This window comes from Eleginops maclovinus, chromosome 8 (genome assembly GCF_036324505.1).
Source record: "Eleginops maclovinus isolate JMC-PN-2008 ecotype Puerto Natales chromosome 8, JC_Emac_rtc_rv5, whole genome shotgun sequence".
Lineage (NCBI taxonomy): Eukaryota > Metazoa > Chordata > Actinopteri > Perciformes > Eleginopidae > Eleginops > Eleginops maclovinus.
The window spans coordinates 19,685,902-19,702,994 of NC_086356.1; the positions used below are offsets into that span (position 1 = coordinate 19,685,902).

At 40.1% G+C, this 17,093-nt stretch overlaps 1 protein-coding gene across 1 annotated transcript; it reads left to right on the forward strand.

Annotated features, from left to right (window-relative positions):
- The first annotated feature begins 551 nt into the window (after positions 1-551).
- lrrc8aa (leucine rich repeat containing 8 VRAC subunit Aa) lies at positions 552-16,970 on the forward strand. Its single transcript, XM_063889671.1, has 3 exons — positions 552-710; positions 7,616-9,740; positions 11,787-16,970. Exons 2-3 carry the CDS (start codon positions 7,626-7,628, stop codon positions 12,060-12,062), a joined length of 2,391 nt encoding a protein of 796 aa, XP_063745741.1. The 5' UTR covers positions 552-710; positions 7,616-7,625; the 3' UTR covers positions 12,063-16,970.
- Positions 16,971-17,093: the final 123 nt, after the last annotated feature.

Below are 17,093 nucleotides of genomic sequence, written 5' to 3' on the forward strand. Positions count from 1 at the left end.
ACATTTGTTTTACAGATGTATTTACTTTATAAACTCAGATTTTGACACGCAGTACTATTAAGGATTTTTTTTAAAAACGTTTTAAATATATTTAAAATATGATTTCTTGGTATGGCTTAAACTTTCAACCAACATATTTAAGTAACTAAAATAAACTCAATTGGAACTAAGACATTTTCTTGCTTTTGCTTTAATATATTTTAAAATACTAACATACTCACAAGTTATTTTCGCTTTGCGAACTTTTGATCCAAATACTTTGTATTTGTAAATACATTTTCCTAATTATACTTATTTAACTTAAGTACTACTCTTGATGTATCTCTCTTGCATTTAGTATTTTTACAGTGTGGTATTAGTACGTTCATTAAAGTAAAGTAAATAATCTGTATACTTTCTCCACCACCGACATCATGTTCGCGCTCTAATTGAGATTTGTTTTATATGCTTATAGATTTTTTTAAAAATCCATGATACTGTTGTGCTTTTATTTTGAAGGGATCTATGTGTTAGCACATCCTCCCCTCAGTCTCATGTAGCGGCAGTCGGGTCTCTGGTACAGCCAAGGAACGTAATGGTGTTTTCTCCTCCGTCACTGCTGTACGGGGCTCCGGCCCGGTGTCCGACCAGCCCCCCGCTGCTGAGAAGCGTGTGAGAAATGTGTCACCCGTGTGTGGCGGAGCTGAGAGACTCCATCTTTAATACAACAGGTGGGTCTTTTTCATTTGTCCGTTAAACCAGAAAGAATAGCTATAGAGCGGTTCAAAGCGGTTTCTCTGCCGCAGCGTAGGAGCTGGACATCGGCGTGAAATATCGTCTCCTGTCGGTGCTCCGTGTTGTGGGGAAAAGGCACATAATGAAAGCTTAATATTGTGGTAAACAACATGTTATTTTATCAGACATTTTCACACCCACACTTTAATCAAACATAATGAAATATTAGAGATCATGTTACATTTCGTCTATCAGGGTTATTCCTGTATTATGACAAACAACAATAGATCTTCAAGATATTTTATTTTCTTATAAGGAAACTGAGTGAGTTGCAACAGCTTTTTAGTACGGAAAAAGATCAGGGCCAACCTATTGTGACCAAAAGTAAAATACAAATATAAATTGAGTTCTGGCTTTAATATCAGATTTCTGAGAAAAAGTCAGAATTCTGACTTTAATAAGTGTTATAATATTCCCATTGTGAATTACAGCATTTTTTGTGGTATATTGTTGAGTTGTTTAAGGAATTAATCTTGCCCTAACACAAATATATCATAATATTGCAGGTTTAAAGACCTATATTATCTTAGTAATACAAGGATACAGTATCATTAAAAGCTTATGTGGGTGGTTTGATACTTGTATTGTGATTATGTGCTTGGATACATATTCACTAAATAATTACAGTCACAGAAATGTAGTTTTGAATGGCCCATAGTCATATTAGTGTGTTTGTGGGTGTCATATCATGAAAATGAAAGTAGTGTTGCCTGAGGCAGAACCAGTCAGACCTGGTCAAAACTCAAACAGTGCCCCTTCTGCTGCAAATACCTCTGTCAGGGATGGGCAGATGGATTGGTTCCTATCTTCCTTTAGTCTCCAGCAACAGGAAATAAATTCAGTTTTATATTATGCCGTTCAGTGGTGGGCAAAACTTTGAGCCCAAATATCTTGATACACTGACAAAAGTATTGGGACACCTACACATTACACCTACAGGGGCTTTTATGACATCCCATTCCACATTCTTAGGCATTAATATGAAGTTGGTTCCCCCTTTGCAGCTGTAATTGAGAAGCGTGATTCCACGCTTCTCAATTACACGCTTCTTCGACAGGATTTTGGAGTGTGTCTGGGAATTTCTGCCCATTCTTCCAGAAGAGCATTTGTGAGGTCAGACACTGATGTTGGACGAGAGGGCCTGGCTCTCAATCTCTGTTTTAGTTCATCCCAAAGGTGTTCACTGGGGTTGAGGTCAGGGCTCTGTGCGGGCCAGTCCAGTTCTTCCACACAAAACCCATCCCTCCATGACTTTATGGACCTTGCTTTGTGCTCTGGGGCACAGTCATGCTGGAACAGAAAAGGGCCTTCTCCAAACTGTCTCCACAAAGTTGGAAGCATAGAATTGTCCAGAATGAGTCGGTAAGATGAAGCATTAAGAACCCCCTTCACTGGAGCTAAGGGGCCGAGGCCAACCCCAGAAAAACATCCCATAGTATTATCAACTCCTCCACCACACTTTACAGTTGGCACAATGCAGTCAGGCAGGTAACGTTCTCCTGGCATTCTTCAAACCCAGACTGGTCCATCAGACTACCAGATATTGAAGCATGATTGGTCGCTCCACAGAACACGTTTCCTCTGCTCCAGAGTCCAGTGGCTGCTTTATACCACTCCATCCCACGCTTGACTGTGACTTGTTGCAACGGTGGCATCCTATAACAGGACCACTTTCGAGCTCAGTGAGCTCTTTAGAACGACCCATTCTTTCACACATGTTTGTAAAGGCAGACTGCGTGGCTATGTGCTTATTTGATACACCTATGGCAATGGGACTGAATGAAACACCTGAATTCAATGATGAAGAGGAGTGTGTCAATACTTTTGTCTATATAGTGTGTTTATACCTAGGTTTATCGACCTGTTTGTGTGGACTTTAGCTGAACTCAGCATCATCAGGTGAATAAATATGAAAAACCCCTCAAATACATGAATTGTGGAAAGATAACATCTGTAGAGCAGACACACCTCTTATAGTTGTTAGTTGCATTTTGCATTATATAATTATTGTACATTAGTGTTAATCTCATTATAAGATTGAGTTGTCAGAGTCTTACAGACTATTTGTTACCTTATTAGAAATTATGTGAGTTAATGATCATTTTATCACTGAGAAAACCCAAAGATATTTATAGTGCAGTGATATAAAAACAGCTAATCCTGCAGCTGATGAAGCTTCAATTAGGGAAGGTCTCGCAAAAAAGATTTAAAAGCTCAATCCAAATAGCTGGCAATCAGTTTTGCGTTAGGCGACTCAGCAATTTAATGGACATCCAATCATGAGAAGATCTAAGTCCCTCATGATCCAATTCTCACTTGCATTGAGTCCAGTATGTGTTAGGCCACGAGCCTGGACTGCATGCTGTGGACACAGCTCTGGGATCTGGATGCTTTTAACAACTACAAACTGGTGCAAAAATCTCCTAATGTCCATCCAGGTGTATCATAGTGTGCACCATCGAGATGGTGGCAGTCAGTAATTCTCTGATGCCTCTAAGACTTTGGGTGTATTCCATCCTCTAAATGGAAAATTTTTTGCAAGGAAATTATTGAGACTTGTTCTTAAAACAAAAAGCAAATATCCATCTAATGGAATGTAGTAAAAATTCAAGCCAACAATTAGAGAATCACTGGCTCCATCCATATTTCCATGCATCTGCCCTTTTTCCAAACCACTTATCATCTTAAAAGTTAAAACAGGTCTGGAGCCTATCCCAGCATGCACTGGGTTAGAGGTGAGGGGCTACACCCTGGACAAGTTGCCGGCTAACACAAGGTTAAGGTTCATACAAAACCATACAAGACCTCAAATATTTGGCATTATGATGTGTCCTGGGTTATCAGATAACATGGCTAAATACAGCTGGAGCAAGGCTTTGTGATCGATCCCTTTAAAAATCTGCCGAGGTTCAAATTGTTAGCCGATTCATTTTAAAAGACCCATCTATATTGTTCAGATATCATTAAATTGTGTTTGAAAAAGAATAATGTACATAATCAACATTCAAACAAATGCAAATGTTACCAAGTAAGATTAACAGCCAGCGGTTCCTTCTTTTGAAGGTTCTGAAGATGGGGCACAGAAAGTGCGCTGCTGCCAAAACAATGAATTTGGTCTTTGCAAATGGAAAGTGTGCACATGTTTATTTGCATACAGTGGAGGATTGAGACAGTCCCGGGTTTGCCGAGTTTCTACAATATTTGGTCATGAACCAAAGTATTGGACCAATTGCTCTTTGATAGCATCTCCTCTCTTTTTGATAGTCCTTCAATAAAGATATAATAGTAATAATGTTTAAAAACAATCAGAATTCTCCTTCTATGTTCCTGTTTGCCTCTAGTTGGAGAGTCTTATGTCCTTGAGGGAAATTGTAGCTGGCTGTAATATATTGGTTTCACAGCAGCCAGGTTCACCTGCAGCTCCATCAGCCTCAGAACCTCATCGACAAAAACTGCTGAACAAAAGGAGCTCTGTTCAGGGACAAACTCAGGAGAAATATACAAGCAGGAAGCCAAGAACAGAATCGCCTTTACGCCTTAATCCAGTCTTGACCTTTTTCTGTTTTTAATCCGGTTTTAATTGTGACTTTTGGACGTCATTCCTCTTGTTTTGGAGGGAGGGATGAGATAGCTTCAGTGCCTCAAAGGAGAAATCCTGGAGGAGTGTTTTGGGCAGACGTGCAGTGACATGAGGGAAAGCTGAGATAAGCTGCTCTTCATTTTTTATGCTGCCAGGATACTATGAAACACATCTAGGAGCTTTATAATAAAGATATTTACTGGAACTGGATGCTTGCACGAAGCTCTGCAAAAGCCCTTATTTTAAGATATGAATCATGTTGTCAGAGTTTACTTTACCTCTTCAGTGCCGTCATCTGATAGGACATTGTCTTGAGTTTAAATCAGGTAACTGCTTCAAGTTTCTCTTATCTGTTTGTGGCAACAGGACTCAGTGATAGTAGGCTTGTTTTTGTTCAAGCCTTAACATGTTATCTTCCCTGGTGTCGATGTGTAATTCAACTGTAGCCATACATTAGAATGGAAACTGCATTGCTGTCTAAGATGTGAATGATCAGAAGTTGGAAGTGTCTTTGCAGATTGTGTGTGCTGTGTTTTCTGACTTGAAGTGAATCTGTATCCTAACAGAGGAGGCCCACAGTGACTGTACTGCCATTCTGGTTAGAACTGGATAAAACAAGGCTGTTTTTGTGGCCACTTAACCAGATATCCTCTTTCATCCTTTTACTTTAATCAAGGGGTGGGCAGAGCAGATAGGGAGATACTATTCTGAGTTTTGTTCTATCCACTCCTCCCAACTGTCTTTTAAAATAGGAAGCAGAAGTGATGATATAATGAAGAAGGAAAAGGTGCTGAGGTGGCTGTATTTCTTTCATTACTCACGTGTACTGTATAGAGTGTGTTTATACCTAGGTTTATCGACCTGTTTGTGTGGACTTTAGCTGAACTCAGCATCATCAGGTGAATAAATATGAAAAACCCCTCAAATACATGAATTGTGGAAAGATAACATCTGTAGAGGAGACACACCTCTTATAGTTGTTAGTTGCATTTTGCATTATATAATTATTGTACATTAGTGTTAATCTCATTATAAGATTGAGTTGTCAGAGTCTTACAGACTATTTGTTACCTTATTAGAAATTATGTGAGTTAATGATCATTTTATCACTGAGAAAACCCAAAGATATTTATAGTGCAGTGATATAAAAACAGCTAATCCTGCAGCTGATGAAGCTTCAATTAGGGAAGGTCTCGCAAAAAAGATTTAAAAGCTCAATCCAAATAGCTGGCAATCAGTTTTGCGTTAGGCGACTCAGCAATTTAATGGACATCCAATCATGAGAAGATCTAAGACCCTCATGATCCAATTCTCACTTGCATTGAGTCCAGTATGTGTTAGGCCACGAGAAGAAGGAAAAGGTGCTGTATTTCTTTCATTACTCACGTGTACTGTATAGAGTGTAAACTGACGCCTGGGAGGCCTTTTGGTTTTAGGGTTTCTTTGTTTTCAGCCTCCTTATCACTTCCAATTTAGAGTTTTCCATTTGAAGTTGTTAAGTATCCCTAGTCATTCTGATACTTATTCTGTGTGGTTTTAAAGGGCTTTTTTATGTTTTTATGGCCCTTACTGTAGCACCAGCGTTGTCTATTTGCAACGATCTGGCCTCATAATTTGTATCAAAGCACAAACTCTGTCCAACTCAAATATAATATTGTTAGTATCCACACAATAGCTCAAATGAACTAATATCAACGAACAGAAAACCAGGAACTCTTGTGTTCTGCGGGATAAAAAAGGTTGTCAAAGCAGTTTGGTGGTGTACTGTGATAATGACTTTAATTAAATGTATTATGTCAACAATCTCCACATAAGGTTACTTGAAAGCAATAATATCAAGTTGAACCTAATATTTTCTATTTAACTTGATAGTATTGCTTAATACAGATATGTGAAATCTGCATAATACCTTTAATTAAAGTCAGCGTTTCAGTCTTTTCAGTGTTCACATTATACTAAATCTCATTGATATGCCTGTTTGTTAACCTTGGAAAGATGTATAATTATTACCCCAAAAAAGAAAACCCTGTAACAACTTCACTGAGCCATGAAGATGTTTGTGCCCTGCTGCAGATGAGGAGCACAATGAGGAAACAGGACTTGTATAAACATGTGTGCTGTGTCAGGGCCTGTGGTCCTTCAGCTAACTCGGCAGTCTCTGAGCTGCAGGGTGTGTGGTCACATGCAGGACAGGCAGCGTATCCAGGAAATATATGGTAGTAACCTCCACATTTTGGAGGAAGGATTAAAGGATTTGATAAACCAGAGCATAGGAAGATCTGTTTGTGATTCTGTACAAATGTTTAAATGGCATGCATGATGTTTACTAAAGGCTCTCAGTATGTTGGCATTGAGTGAGACATTTCATAAAATGAGTAACACAGGACTCGTTAAAAGTTTAATGACACGTCCTTTAATTCCTTTGACTTAGATGTAAATGGCAGAAGGGGGAATGTCGCTCTGAATGAGGCATGAATGAAATGTTTTCTCCATTCCTAAAGAAGCTGATTATACACAGGCGTTGGCTTTAATCAGTCCATGATTAAAGCCAACATTGTTTTGATATACCATTTATAGTTTGATGCATTTTTTTAAAGCATACACTTAAAACATTTAACAGTTTCATACTTTGAAATGGGATGATTTTCAGTTTTTTTCAGTGTTTTAATTACCTTAAATTGAATGTCATCAGGTGTTTGAATAATGATCCACCAAAACAAGTACGGTAGTTGGAAGATGCTCCCTTACATTTTGGGATAGAAATGAAATTAATTCATAGTTAAAATATTCATTAGTTGTGTGATTAAAATAGCCCAAAGAATCTTTAAATTGCTTGTTTTATGTAACTGTCAAAATCACCCAAAAGGACTATCCAAAAGGACTAAATAACAAAGCAAACGTCATCAATCATCTTTTCTTGTGTTCCTCCTTTTTCTTACGCGTGCAACTTTTAATTAATATTTTTAATTACTTTTGTATTTGTACGTGCCTTTATTATGTGTCTATATTATGTGCAGCAATTGCCCCTCGGGACAAGTAAAGATCTCAAACTGAAACTTTAATTATGAGGAAAGTTACTGAATTACTCCCTATTGATTTACCGATTATTCAACTTATTGTTTTAGCTTCGCTCAGAGGCAGCCCTACAACAGCATTTTCCCACTATTAAAGAACAGTTCGATTTCCTAAGGTTCACCCCAACACATTTTAAGGTGTTACATGTCACCACCTCATTCCCTTGTTTTCTCTGTTTCTTTTTAGATAAACCATCATGATTCCCATCACAGAGCTCCGGTATTTTGCCGACACGCAGCCGGCGTACCGTATCCTGAAGCCATGGTGGGACGTCTTCACCGACTACATCTCGGTGGTCATGCTGATGATCGCGGTGTTCGGCGGCACGCTGCAGGTCACGCAGGACAAGATGATCTGCCTGCCCTGCAAGTGGGTGGTCAACAAGTCCTGCGAGACAATGCCGGTCCCGAACGTGAGCGTCGCCTATGCACCGGAACCGAAAGGCATCCAGTACGACCTTGACCGGCATCAGTACAACTACGTCGACGCCGTCTGCTACGAGAATAAACTGCACTGGTTTGCCAAATATTTCCCCTACCTGGTGCTCCTCCACACCCTCATCTTCCTCGCCTGCAGCAACTTCTGGTTCAAGTTCCCCCGCACAAGCTCCAAACTTGAACACTTTGTCTCCATCCTCCTCAAGTGCTTCGACTCGCCATGGACAACCAGAGCTTTGTCCGAGACCGTGGTGGAGGAGAGCGACTCAAAGCCCCATGGTAAAATGAACGGCTCCATGGATAAGAAGGCCTCCTGCGTGAGCGAGGATGTGGAGGCCAGTGTCCCCATGCTCCAGCGAACAAAGTCCAGGATTGAACAGGGGATTGTGGATCGCTCTGAAACCGGGGTTTTGGATAAAAAAGAAGGGGAGCAGGCGAAGGCTCTTTTTGAGAAGGTCAAGAAGTTCAGGATCCATGTGGAGGAAGGGGATATCGTGTACCGCCTCTACATACGGCAGACCATCATCAAAGTCATCAAGTTTATACTGATAATTTGCTACACGGCTTACTATGTGCGCTACATCAGGTTCAGTGTGGTGTGCACTGTGAACATCCAGAAGCTCACGGGCTACAGCACCTTCTACTGCGCTCACCCGTTAGCGACTCTCTTCAAGATTCTGGCGTGTTTCTACATCAGCCTGGTGGGGGTTTACGGTCTCATCTGCATGTACACTCTCTGCTGGATGCTCAGCCGCTCCCTCAAGCGGTACTCCTTTGAATCGATCCGTGAGGAGAGCAGCTACAGAGACATCCCTGACCTGAAGAATGACTTTGCCTTCATGCTGCACATGATAGATCAGTACGACCCTCTGTACTCCAAGCGCTTCGCCGTGTTCCTGTCCGAGGTGAGCGAGAACAAACTGAGGCAGCTGAACCTGAATAATGAGTGGACACTGGAGAAACTGAGGCAACGCATCACCAAGAACTCGCAGGAGAAGCTGGAGCTGCACCTCTTCATGCTCAGCGGGATCCCAGACACTGTTTTTGATCTGATCGAGCTAGAGGTACTAAAGCTGGAGCTCATCCCCGATGTTACCATCCCACCAATCATCGCCCAGCTCTCCAACCTCAGGGAGATGTGGCTCTATCACACACCGGCTAAAATTGAGGCTCCAGCTCTTGCTTTTCTGCGAGAGAACCTGAAGTCTCTTCACATTAAGTTCACAGACATCAAGGAGATCCCCCTGTGGATCTACAGCCTGAAGAACCTCAGTGAGCTGCACCTCACCGGGAACCTCAGCGCCGATAACAATCGCTTCATCGTCATCGATGGGCTCCGCGAGCTCAAGAGGCTCAAAGTGCTGCGTCTGAAAAGCAACCTGACCAAGCTGCCACAGGTGGTGACAGACGTGGGCGTGCACTTGCAGAAGCTCTCCATCAACAACGAGGGCACCAAGCTGATGGTGCTCAACAGCCTGAAGAAGATGGTGAACCTGACGGAGCTGGAGCTGGTCCGCTGCGACCTCGAACGCATCCCGCACTCCATCTTCAGCCTGCACAACCTGCAGGAGATAGACCTGAAGGACAACAACCTGAAGACCATCGAGGAGATCATCAGCTTCCAACACCTGCACCGCCTCGTGTGCCTGAAGCTCTGGTACAACCAGATCGCCTACATCCCCATCCAGATCGGCACGCTCACCAACATGGAGCGGCTGTACCTGAACAGGAACAAGATCGAGAAAATCCCCAGCCAGCTGTTTTTCTGCCGCAAGCTGCGCTTCCTCGACCTGAGTCACAACAACCTGACCAGCATTCACGCTGACGTCGGCTTCCTGCAGAACCTGCAGTACTTCGCTGTCACAGCAAACCGGGTGAGAGGAGAAATCACTTAAATTTAGTCCATGTTTTATTTTAGTAAAAGCTTATTCTCACTTTCTATGTAATCCTTCATTTTACCCCAACTTTGTTTATCATGTGCGAAATAGCTACTATGCAGTTTTGGCAATGAAAATTCCGTCCAATGATGCAACATACAATATGCTTGCAATGCTATGTCAAAGACATATAAGAAAAAGACATACAAACTGCATCAAATAATGCAATAGACATAATGGTGCAAGTAGGTTTCAGGAATAATAAAATAAAATAAGTTCAAACTTTGTAAAATCAAACTATGTAACCTAGGGTTATTGCTGTTATTATATATACACATTACACAGCCCCAGGAACTGCCTCTATTCATCCTTTCCTCAACATTAGATCAAATCAGATCCTTTACCTCATTAATGAAGGGCCTCCATATGTTCACATGATGTCTGGACCTTAATATAATGGATATCTCCTCCAATGGAGCCAGCACCAGTCGCAACCAATGAGGGATGCTTGGGCTGTGAGCCTTTTCCCAAAACAGTGCAATACAGGTTTTGGCGCAGAGTAAGCTGAGGTCTATCAATGTTCGCTCATGTTTACTCTATTAATGCTCTTCTGGATACAAACCCAACAGAAAAAACTTTGAGTCCAGTAAATTCTGCTTTGAAATGATCTTCTCTATCGAACCTCCTCCCAGAACACTTGAATCCCTCTGCACTGCTCCCTTTGATTGTGTGGGTTTGTGCATCTGTTATATTTCTGTTGTATCGGTTTAAACCAGGGTCACATATGTTCTCATCAACCATTATACTGTATTAGTTTCAGTCGGTTAATAATAGACCTGGTATGAGCAGCAACAATGCTTTTTTCCAGTCTTCGTCTGAAACTCAGTCTGCAGGCTGCCATGGATTTAACCTACATGTGGATTCTCAAATGAGAAAGATGATAACAACCCTTTCTCATTTCCTCCAAAGATGAGTGTGGGGGTCTCCAGTGCTTCAGTTTGATTAGCGTTGACAAAGCTTCTCAGCTGGAGGTATTTAAAGAGATGTTTTTTATCAGGATTGAATTTAGACCTCATCTCAAAAAGGGTTCATTTTATCTGTAGTGTAGGGGTTCATTGTGCTCACAGTGAGTTCTCCTCAGAGCGCTGTTCCTCATGTGTTTTCAGTAAGGTTTCTATTACTGCTGTTTACTGGGTTAGTATTGTTGCACATTGGAAATGGGTTCCAGCAGGTTTGAGCAGCCAGAAATGTGTCCATTAAACGGGACTCCTCTGTGTCTGAGGTCTTTAATGCTTCTCCTGCCTCAGTCCTCTGTACGCTGCGGAACCTTTATCAAGGCAATGAGTTGTGTTATGTGAATATTGTGTGTCCATGCAGGTGTTTTATGATTTCTTTTGGACAGGGAATGTGAGGACAAACAAGGAAAATTATAAATAGGATGATTTAGGCCTTGAGACTAATTTTAAAAACACATTTAAGATAGATGTGTAATCACCAACCAGAGCCTGGTTGCAATTTCAAAATGTATACATTTTTAAACCAGAATTTCCACGGTAAAAAAACTTTTAATTTTACTATTGAAATATGTATTAAAGTTAGCAAAAATATGTTCATTGTTAACTGTCTGCTGAAAGTGGCATGATGTTTGAGACAGTAATTGAATTATGCATATATTCCTCTTATTCTACAGCTAATATATTACATTACATTTAATTTAGCTGATGCTTTTATCCCAATTGACTTAGAATAATTACAATAAACTATTAAGATCAAACACTTAGAACAAGACCAAAAAAATGCAGATATACATAATAGGTTTCAAATAAGCCGAAGTAGTAAGTCCTGGTGCATTAGGGTCAAATGTGCTAAACCCTTTTTATTTGTGTCAAGCCAAATGTACAGAATACTCTATGTAAAATATTCAGAAAGGTACCATCCCATTAACAATAAGAAGTACATCATAGAAGTGTGCAGTGTAGTTTCAGTTTTTTAAATGAAAATGTTAACCTCCCCTCCTCATGATTCTGTCTCTCTCCTCTTAAGATCGAGTCGTTGCCCCCGGAGCTCTTCAAGTGCAAGAAGCTGCGTACTTTAAATCTGGGCAACAACTGTCTGCAGACGCTGCCATCGCGCTTCGGGGAGCTGACGGGGCTGACGCAGCTGGAGCTGAGAGGGAACCGCCTGGAGTGTCTGCCGGTGGAGCTGGGCGAGTGTCGGCTGCTGAAGAGGAGCAGCCTGGTGGTGGAGGAGGACCTGTTCAACACGCTGCCTCCGGAGGTCAAGGAGCAGCTGTGGAGGGCCGATAAGGAGCAAGCCTGAGAGGAGTCTGATTTTAGGAAGTAATCAAGAAGGGAATTTTTGTTTGTAAAGGCGGGAAAACCCTTGAGAGTTTGCCATGTTTTTTGGTGGTGCTTGGGATGTCAAATCTCCTCCGAGGATGTCTTATTGGAAGGAAAGATGCTTCAGTAAGGCGGCTTTTCTGCAATCATATACTGAATGTAAGGGTACAAGCAGGGGATGTTGAAGATGCCTGCTCCTCAAGGACGTGGCCTGAGAAAAGCTGCTATAACATGTTTTTTGAAGGTGCTAGGGAGGTCAAATTTCCTCCAAGGATGTCTTTTCGGATCACAAGGAAAGACATTGCCAGTGACAGGTGGTATTATAATGTGTGTTTTTTTTGTAACGCCATCCTGAATATTAAGATGCAAGCAGGTACGTATGCATGCCACTGAAAGACCTCACTGAAGAAAACCTGTTAAAGAAAGAGAACCAAAAAAACACGGGATTCAACCTTTTTCTGCTGATCATGGGAAACATGCACACATCAGACGTGCTCACAGCAGTGTTTGCCTGACCGTCCTCTGGCCTTGAGACTCAAAATATGAACATTTTTACAACGACATTTGCAGTTTCTGGCATATGTCAGCAAAATGTTAGTGTGACTGACAGCCAATCAGTGGCGACAAAAAGGGTTTTCTTAAGGGTCTAAAACGTACGCCCAACTACTCCAATGCCCTTTTTTATGCGAACAAAGTAACACAGCTCATCAGCGGATCACACAGCCAAGGCCTTAACTTGAAAGACTGATTAAAGGACATAAGGGAACATTTCTACAGTGCAATGTCTAACCCTGCAGTTGTTAATGGATAACGCAGGCCGTGTGGGAGCAGCGGGGGAGCAATGCCGCGTTCTTGTTGGACTTTTCATTTTGCCTCTCTTTACAATCATGTCCTATTTCGATATATTTAATTTGCATGATTCCGCTCACATTACTCATGTAAAGTATATTGTAATTAGACCTTTACTTTATTCCAGATTCACAACATGGTGCTTTTAAGCACTACCCAACATTGGTTTTGATTCAGCATTGAAGTAAAACACAGCCTTTGATTTGTTGTTTTGTTCAAGACTTTATTCCAGAGTCCTTGTGAAACATGAAGCTGCAGTCAAAGATCTTCAGTGACCTTTGTTCAAATGAGGCGGATACAGGTTGTTTCACTGTCTCGATTGTACAAACACCAGGTGTCCCCTGCTGACAGGAAGGAAGAGTCCCTGTGCTAAAGGTACAGGATCAAAAACAGTTGATTTATTTGTCTTTGTTAAAAGGACAGTTCAAAGCAGAAACACATATTTGACCTCCAACCTGTACTGCTTTTTCAATCTAGATTATCTGTGTGATTTGCCTGAGATCATAGGGATGGCTGCACTTGGCTTGTGGTGCTAAGATGACAGCGTGAGACTTATACATTTAAGGCCTCCTCTTTTAGCTGAACTGTTAATAAGTTCCTAAAGGTTTTAAACATTATCTTGAGTAGAGATAAGAAAATCCTAGAAATGTGTTCAATTTAACAAAAAATTGAGGCGTCAATTTGTCAAATAAATTAATATTCCAAGTTTTGTAAACGCTACGACATGGGAAGGAGGATTTTATGATTTTAGACTTATTTAGGATTGTTTGTTTTGCTGCAACAAAACATGTTTCCCAGTTTGGGATTAATAATCTTATTTTATCTTATTGTCTTTAAAAAATTCAAAGAAGCTAGTAAAATATATTTTTTAAAGGATACACCAAATGCTTCTTGCATTAAATACACGCAGATCTGAATAATTGAAAAGATGCAAGTAAAATTAGTCATAAATTGAATTCCAAGTTGCAAAATTCTAAAATCTCTTAAATGTAACCTGGTCAGGATTTCTAGAAAACAATATGATTTTATGAGTTTGGTGCAGTAAAACTGGTTGACTCAAACCAAAACAATATAGATCAGCACTACAAGTAAGAGGAACACGTGTATTATTAAAATGAGCTTGAACTATCTCTTTAAAATGTATGCAAGCTTGCACATTGCTTATCAAACAACCAGAAGATAATTAAGACTAATGAAACAAGGTGGAATCATGGTACTTTTTAATGTATTTTTATGAGTATTACCTCCTGCAGGAGTCACACAGAGAGTGTAGTGACTCAAGCTCTCCGATGTTTGTACATTTGCCTCTTTATTTATCATGTCAGTTTACTCGAGGGTAAACTGGACATTTGTCAGCTATTTGTTTATCCATTAGAGAGCGAGATGAGGATAAATGGGAAACTGGTTCTGACCGACCTACATGAGAGCAACACTTATTCCCAGAGAGAGTAGGACCAATGTGTAATTTCCACATTCACGGTCCAAATGAGTGCAGCATGTGCTTGAAACACTTTTCCTGTTAAGATGTAGGGTTTAATAGCATCATTTGGAGTAACCCTGCTATGTTAACTCCAGCCAGGCATCTCGTTGCTAATATGGCCTTGTGTTTTACAAGCTGTACGCCCCGTTAATGATCACAAACATCACTGTTGTAAAATGTATAGCAGAAATGTTTAATGTCTTTGTTTCATGCATATGAGTTGTATGGTATGTGGTCTTATTGTTACCAGCTGTTTCTCTTTGATTGTACCTTCTTCTTTTTTTTCAGGATATTCAAGGGAACTTTCTGTAATAATACAATTGCACCTTTGTTCTTCACAGTGAAGTGTTTCACTGAGGCCCCCGGCTGAATCCAAATGCCCTTCTAGGGGTCATTAGTATAAACAGCTTCAGTCAGACTGTTGTTGACTCCATCCAGTTTTAAGCTTGTGAACAAAGGTCACAGACAAAACACAACCACCAGAGAAACACCATCACTTAAAGGAAACCTCCGCTTTTCTAGCATGCATGCACTTTCCAAACAATATCATGATTTTAAAAGGCTTTATTTCTTTGCACTAATTTCATTTGTGTGGTGCCAAAACTAGTTTTTAACTATTGCAGAAAGTGAGCTGTTGGATGCCAAACAATAATTGCACATATGCAAGTATTGTTAATTTCTAGCTCAATTATTTAGCATTATCTGGCTGTAGATATAAAGTATCAGGATGTATTGTGCATGATTCCAATGTTCATCTGACACGGTAACGTGGCTGATTTGAGTGGTGCAGTGCAGCTTCCAGTGCTGCTGACACTAAACATCTGCTCCTGCAGCGCAGAGTCATGTTAGGACGTTCAGACAATGCCCGTCACTCTCTGTATCCAGTGTCATCAGAGGCTGGATAGTCACCGCTAAAAATACTTTTCTGACCCCAGTTCAACCTTCAATGTATGCTCAGACAGCAGTTTTATTTATCTTTAAGTTTGAGTGAGTCATAGAAATGTATCTAAAGCTATGTCTGGGAAGTTATACGAACCTTGGATTTGCAAGAATTACTTTCATAAATCTCTTCCTCCGTCTCAGCTCTGTCAGGGTCGGTGTACGTCAGCAAGACACCTCTGCAGTCAGCCAAATATTTTTCAGTCACCTTTCATCCTGCTTATTTCTGGATTTACATCCACAGCTTAACAGAGTCACTTCCCCTCTGAGTCACATTAAAATCCTCCAGCCAGAATCACGTTTCCTGCAAGTCAGCGTCAGGAAATCAGTCTGGGCCGACGTCAGTCAGCTTATTGTGGGGCCCCACAAAGAAGGAAGTTTAAATGACTTACAGAAAGATTACTTTAAAACTGTTATGCTAGCACTTTAATTTTGATGATTTCAAATTTGTTTTTGGCGCAAAAGCGCCCAAAAAATAGTGTTGCCTATCCTGAAGTTATTTTAAAAATAGAAGAGTCTGTATTCATGTAATATGCCTTAAGAAGTAGTTTTATTTTAATGTATGTGACATTGATCGTTTTAAAGGATTCAATCATTTGGATCTACAATGTTTTCCTTTCCTGCTGAAAAAAGACAGAATTTCACAACAAAAAAACCCTGACAATCGAACACAGTGACAGTGGGGGTGAGCTCACGCACTGCTAGTATCTGTAATATTTCTGTGTGCATTTTTAGAAAATTCATCACATCATTTAAACTGCCATGAATGCATTGATCTAATCTCCACCTATGTATAAAATATGTTTTAAAATATGATTGTATTTACTATGTACGATTGATTCAGCTCTGTTCTGGTGCCTGTTGATCGGGGGGGGTTTCACTTCTTCTTCTTCTTCATTTTGCAGCATGAGTTTGCTCAACTTGTGAACATTAACAGCGACTGTTTTTGAAGATAAACTGTAAAGTGGATTATTTTAATCACACGTGAAAAAGCCTTTATTCATGAATTGTCGCCGAGCGGACTGAACACCGGCCTTTTGAGCAGGAAGTCTTTCACAAAGAACTCCTGAACTTCATTTATAACCTTCAGACCCTACCTTTTGTACCATTCTGACACGTGATAAGGAAATAAACACTATTGCTCTTACAAAATGTTAAATCATCATCTGGAGGAAGGACTTTGCCTTGGTGTATTGCAAACATAGACACAGTAAAAGGAATTAAAATGGAAATAAGAGCAAATACTGAAGTAAAAATGTAACTAAAATAAAAAAGTACAAACATTTTTCTACAAAAAAAATTACATTTTAGTGCGAATGATATGTTCATTTTGTCTGGATTAAAGAGGAAGAGTTGTATAGTTTAAGTGGCAGTATTGTGCAGATTTCTGCTAAATTGTCAGAGAAATGGGCAGAAATGTAGAGAACAGATATATAATCAGTTTTTCAAAGATTATTTTAGATGGTAATGATTTAGCACTTTACTGAAGAATGTATGTTAATTACTCAGTAGTATTTCTCTTTGTAGATCTTCTAGTTGTAAATTAATGAAGAGGAGCAACAAAGTATTCTATAAAAAACAAAAAGCTTCTCAGAATTAAAGACTTTTTCATATACTCAAGAGCTGTAATATTTAACTCCTTGCAAAAGAAGTGTATTAATAAAAATGCAGAGAAAATGGTGCATGCATGAATACATTTTACCATGAGAATACAATAGGATGAAACTAAATGTAATAGATTCG

Bases quoted from the DNA above. Each gene is read 5' to 3' on its own strand.
- lrrc8aa (XM_063889671.1), top strand. From the start codon at position 7,626: ATGATTCCCATCACAGAGCTCCGGTATTTTGCCGACACGCAGCCGGCG. The intron at 9,741-11,786 runs GTGAGAGGAGAA...TCTCCTCTTAAG, and splicing joins TCGCTGTCACAGCAAACCGG to ATCGAGTCGTTGCCCCCGGA.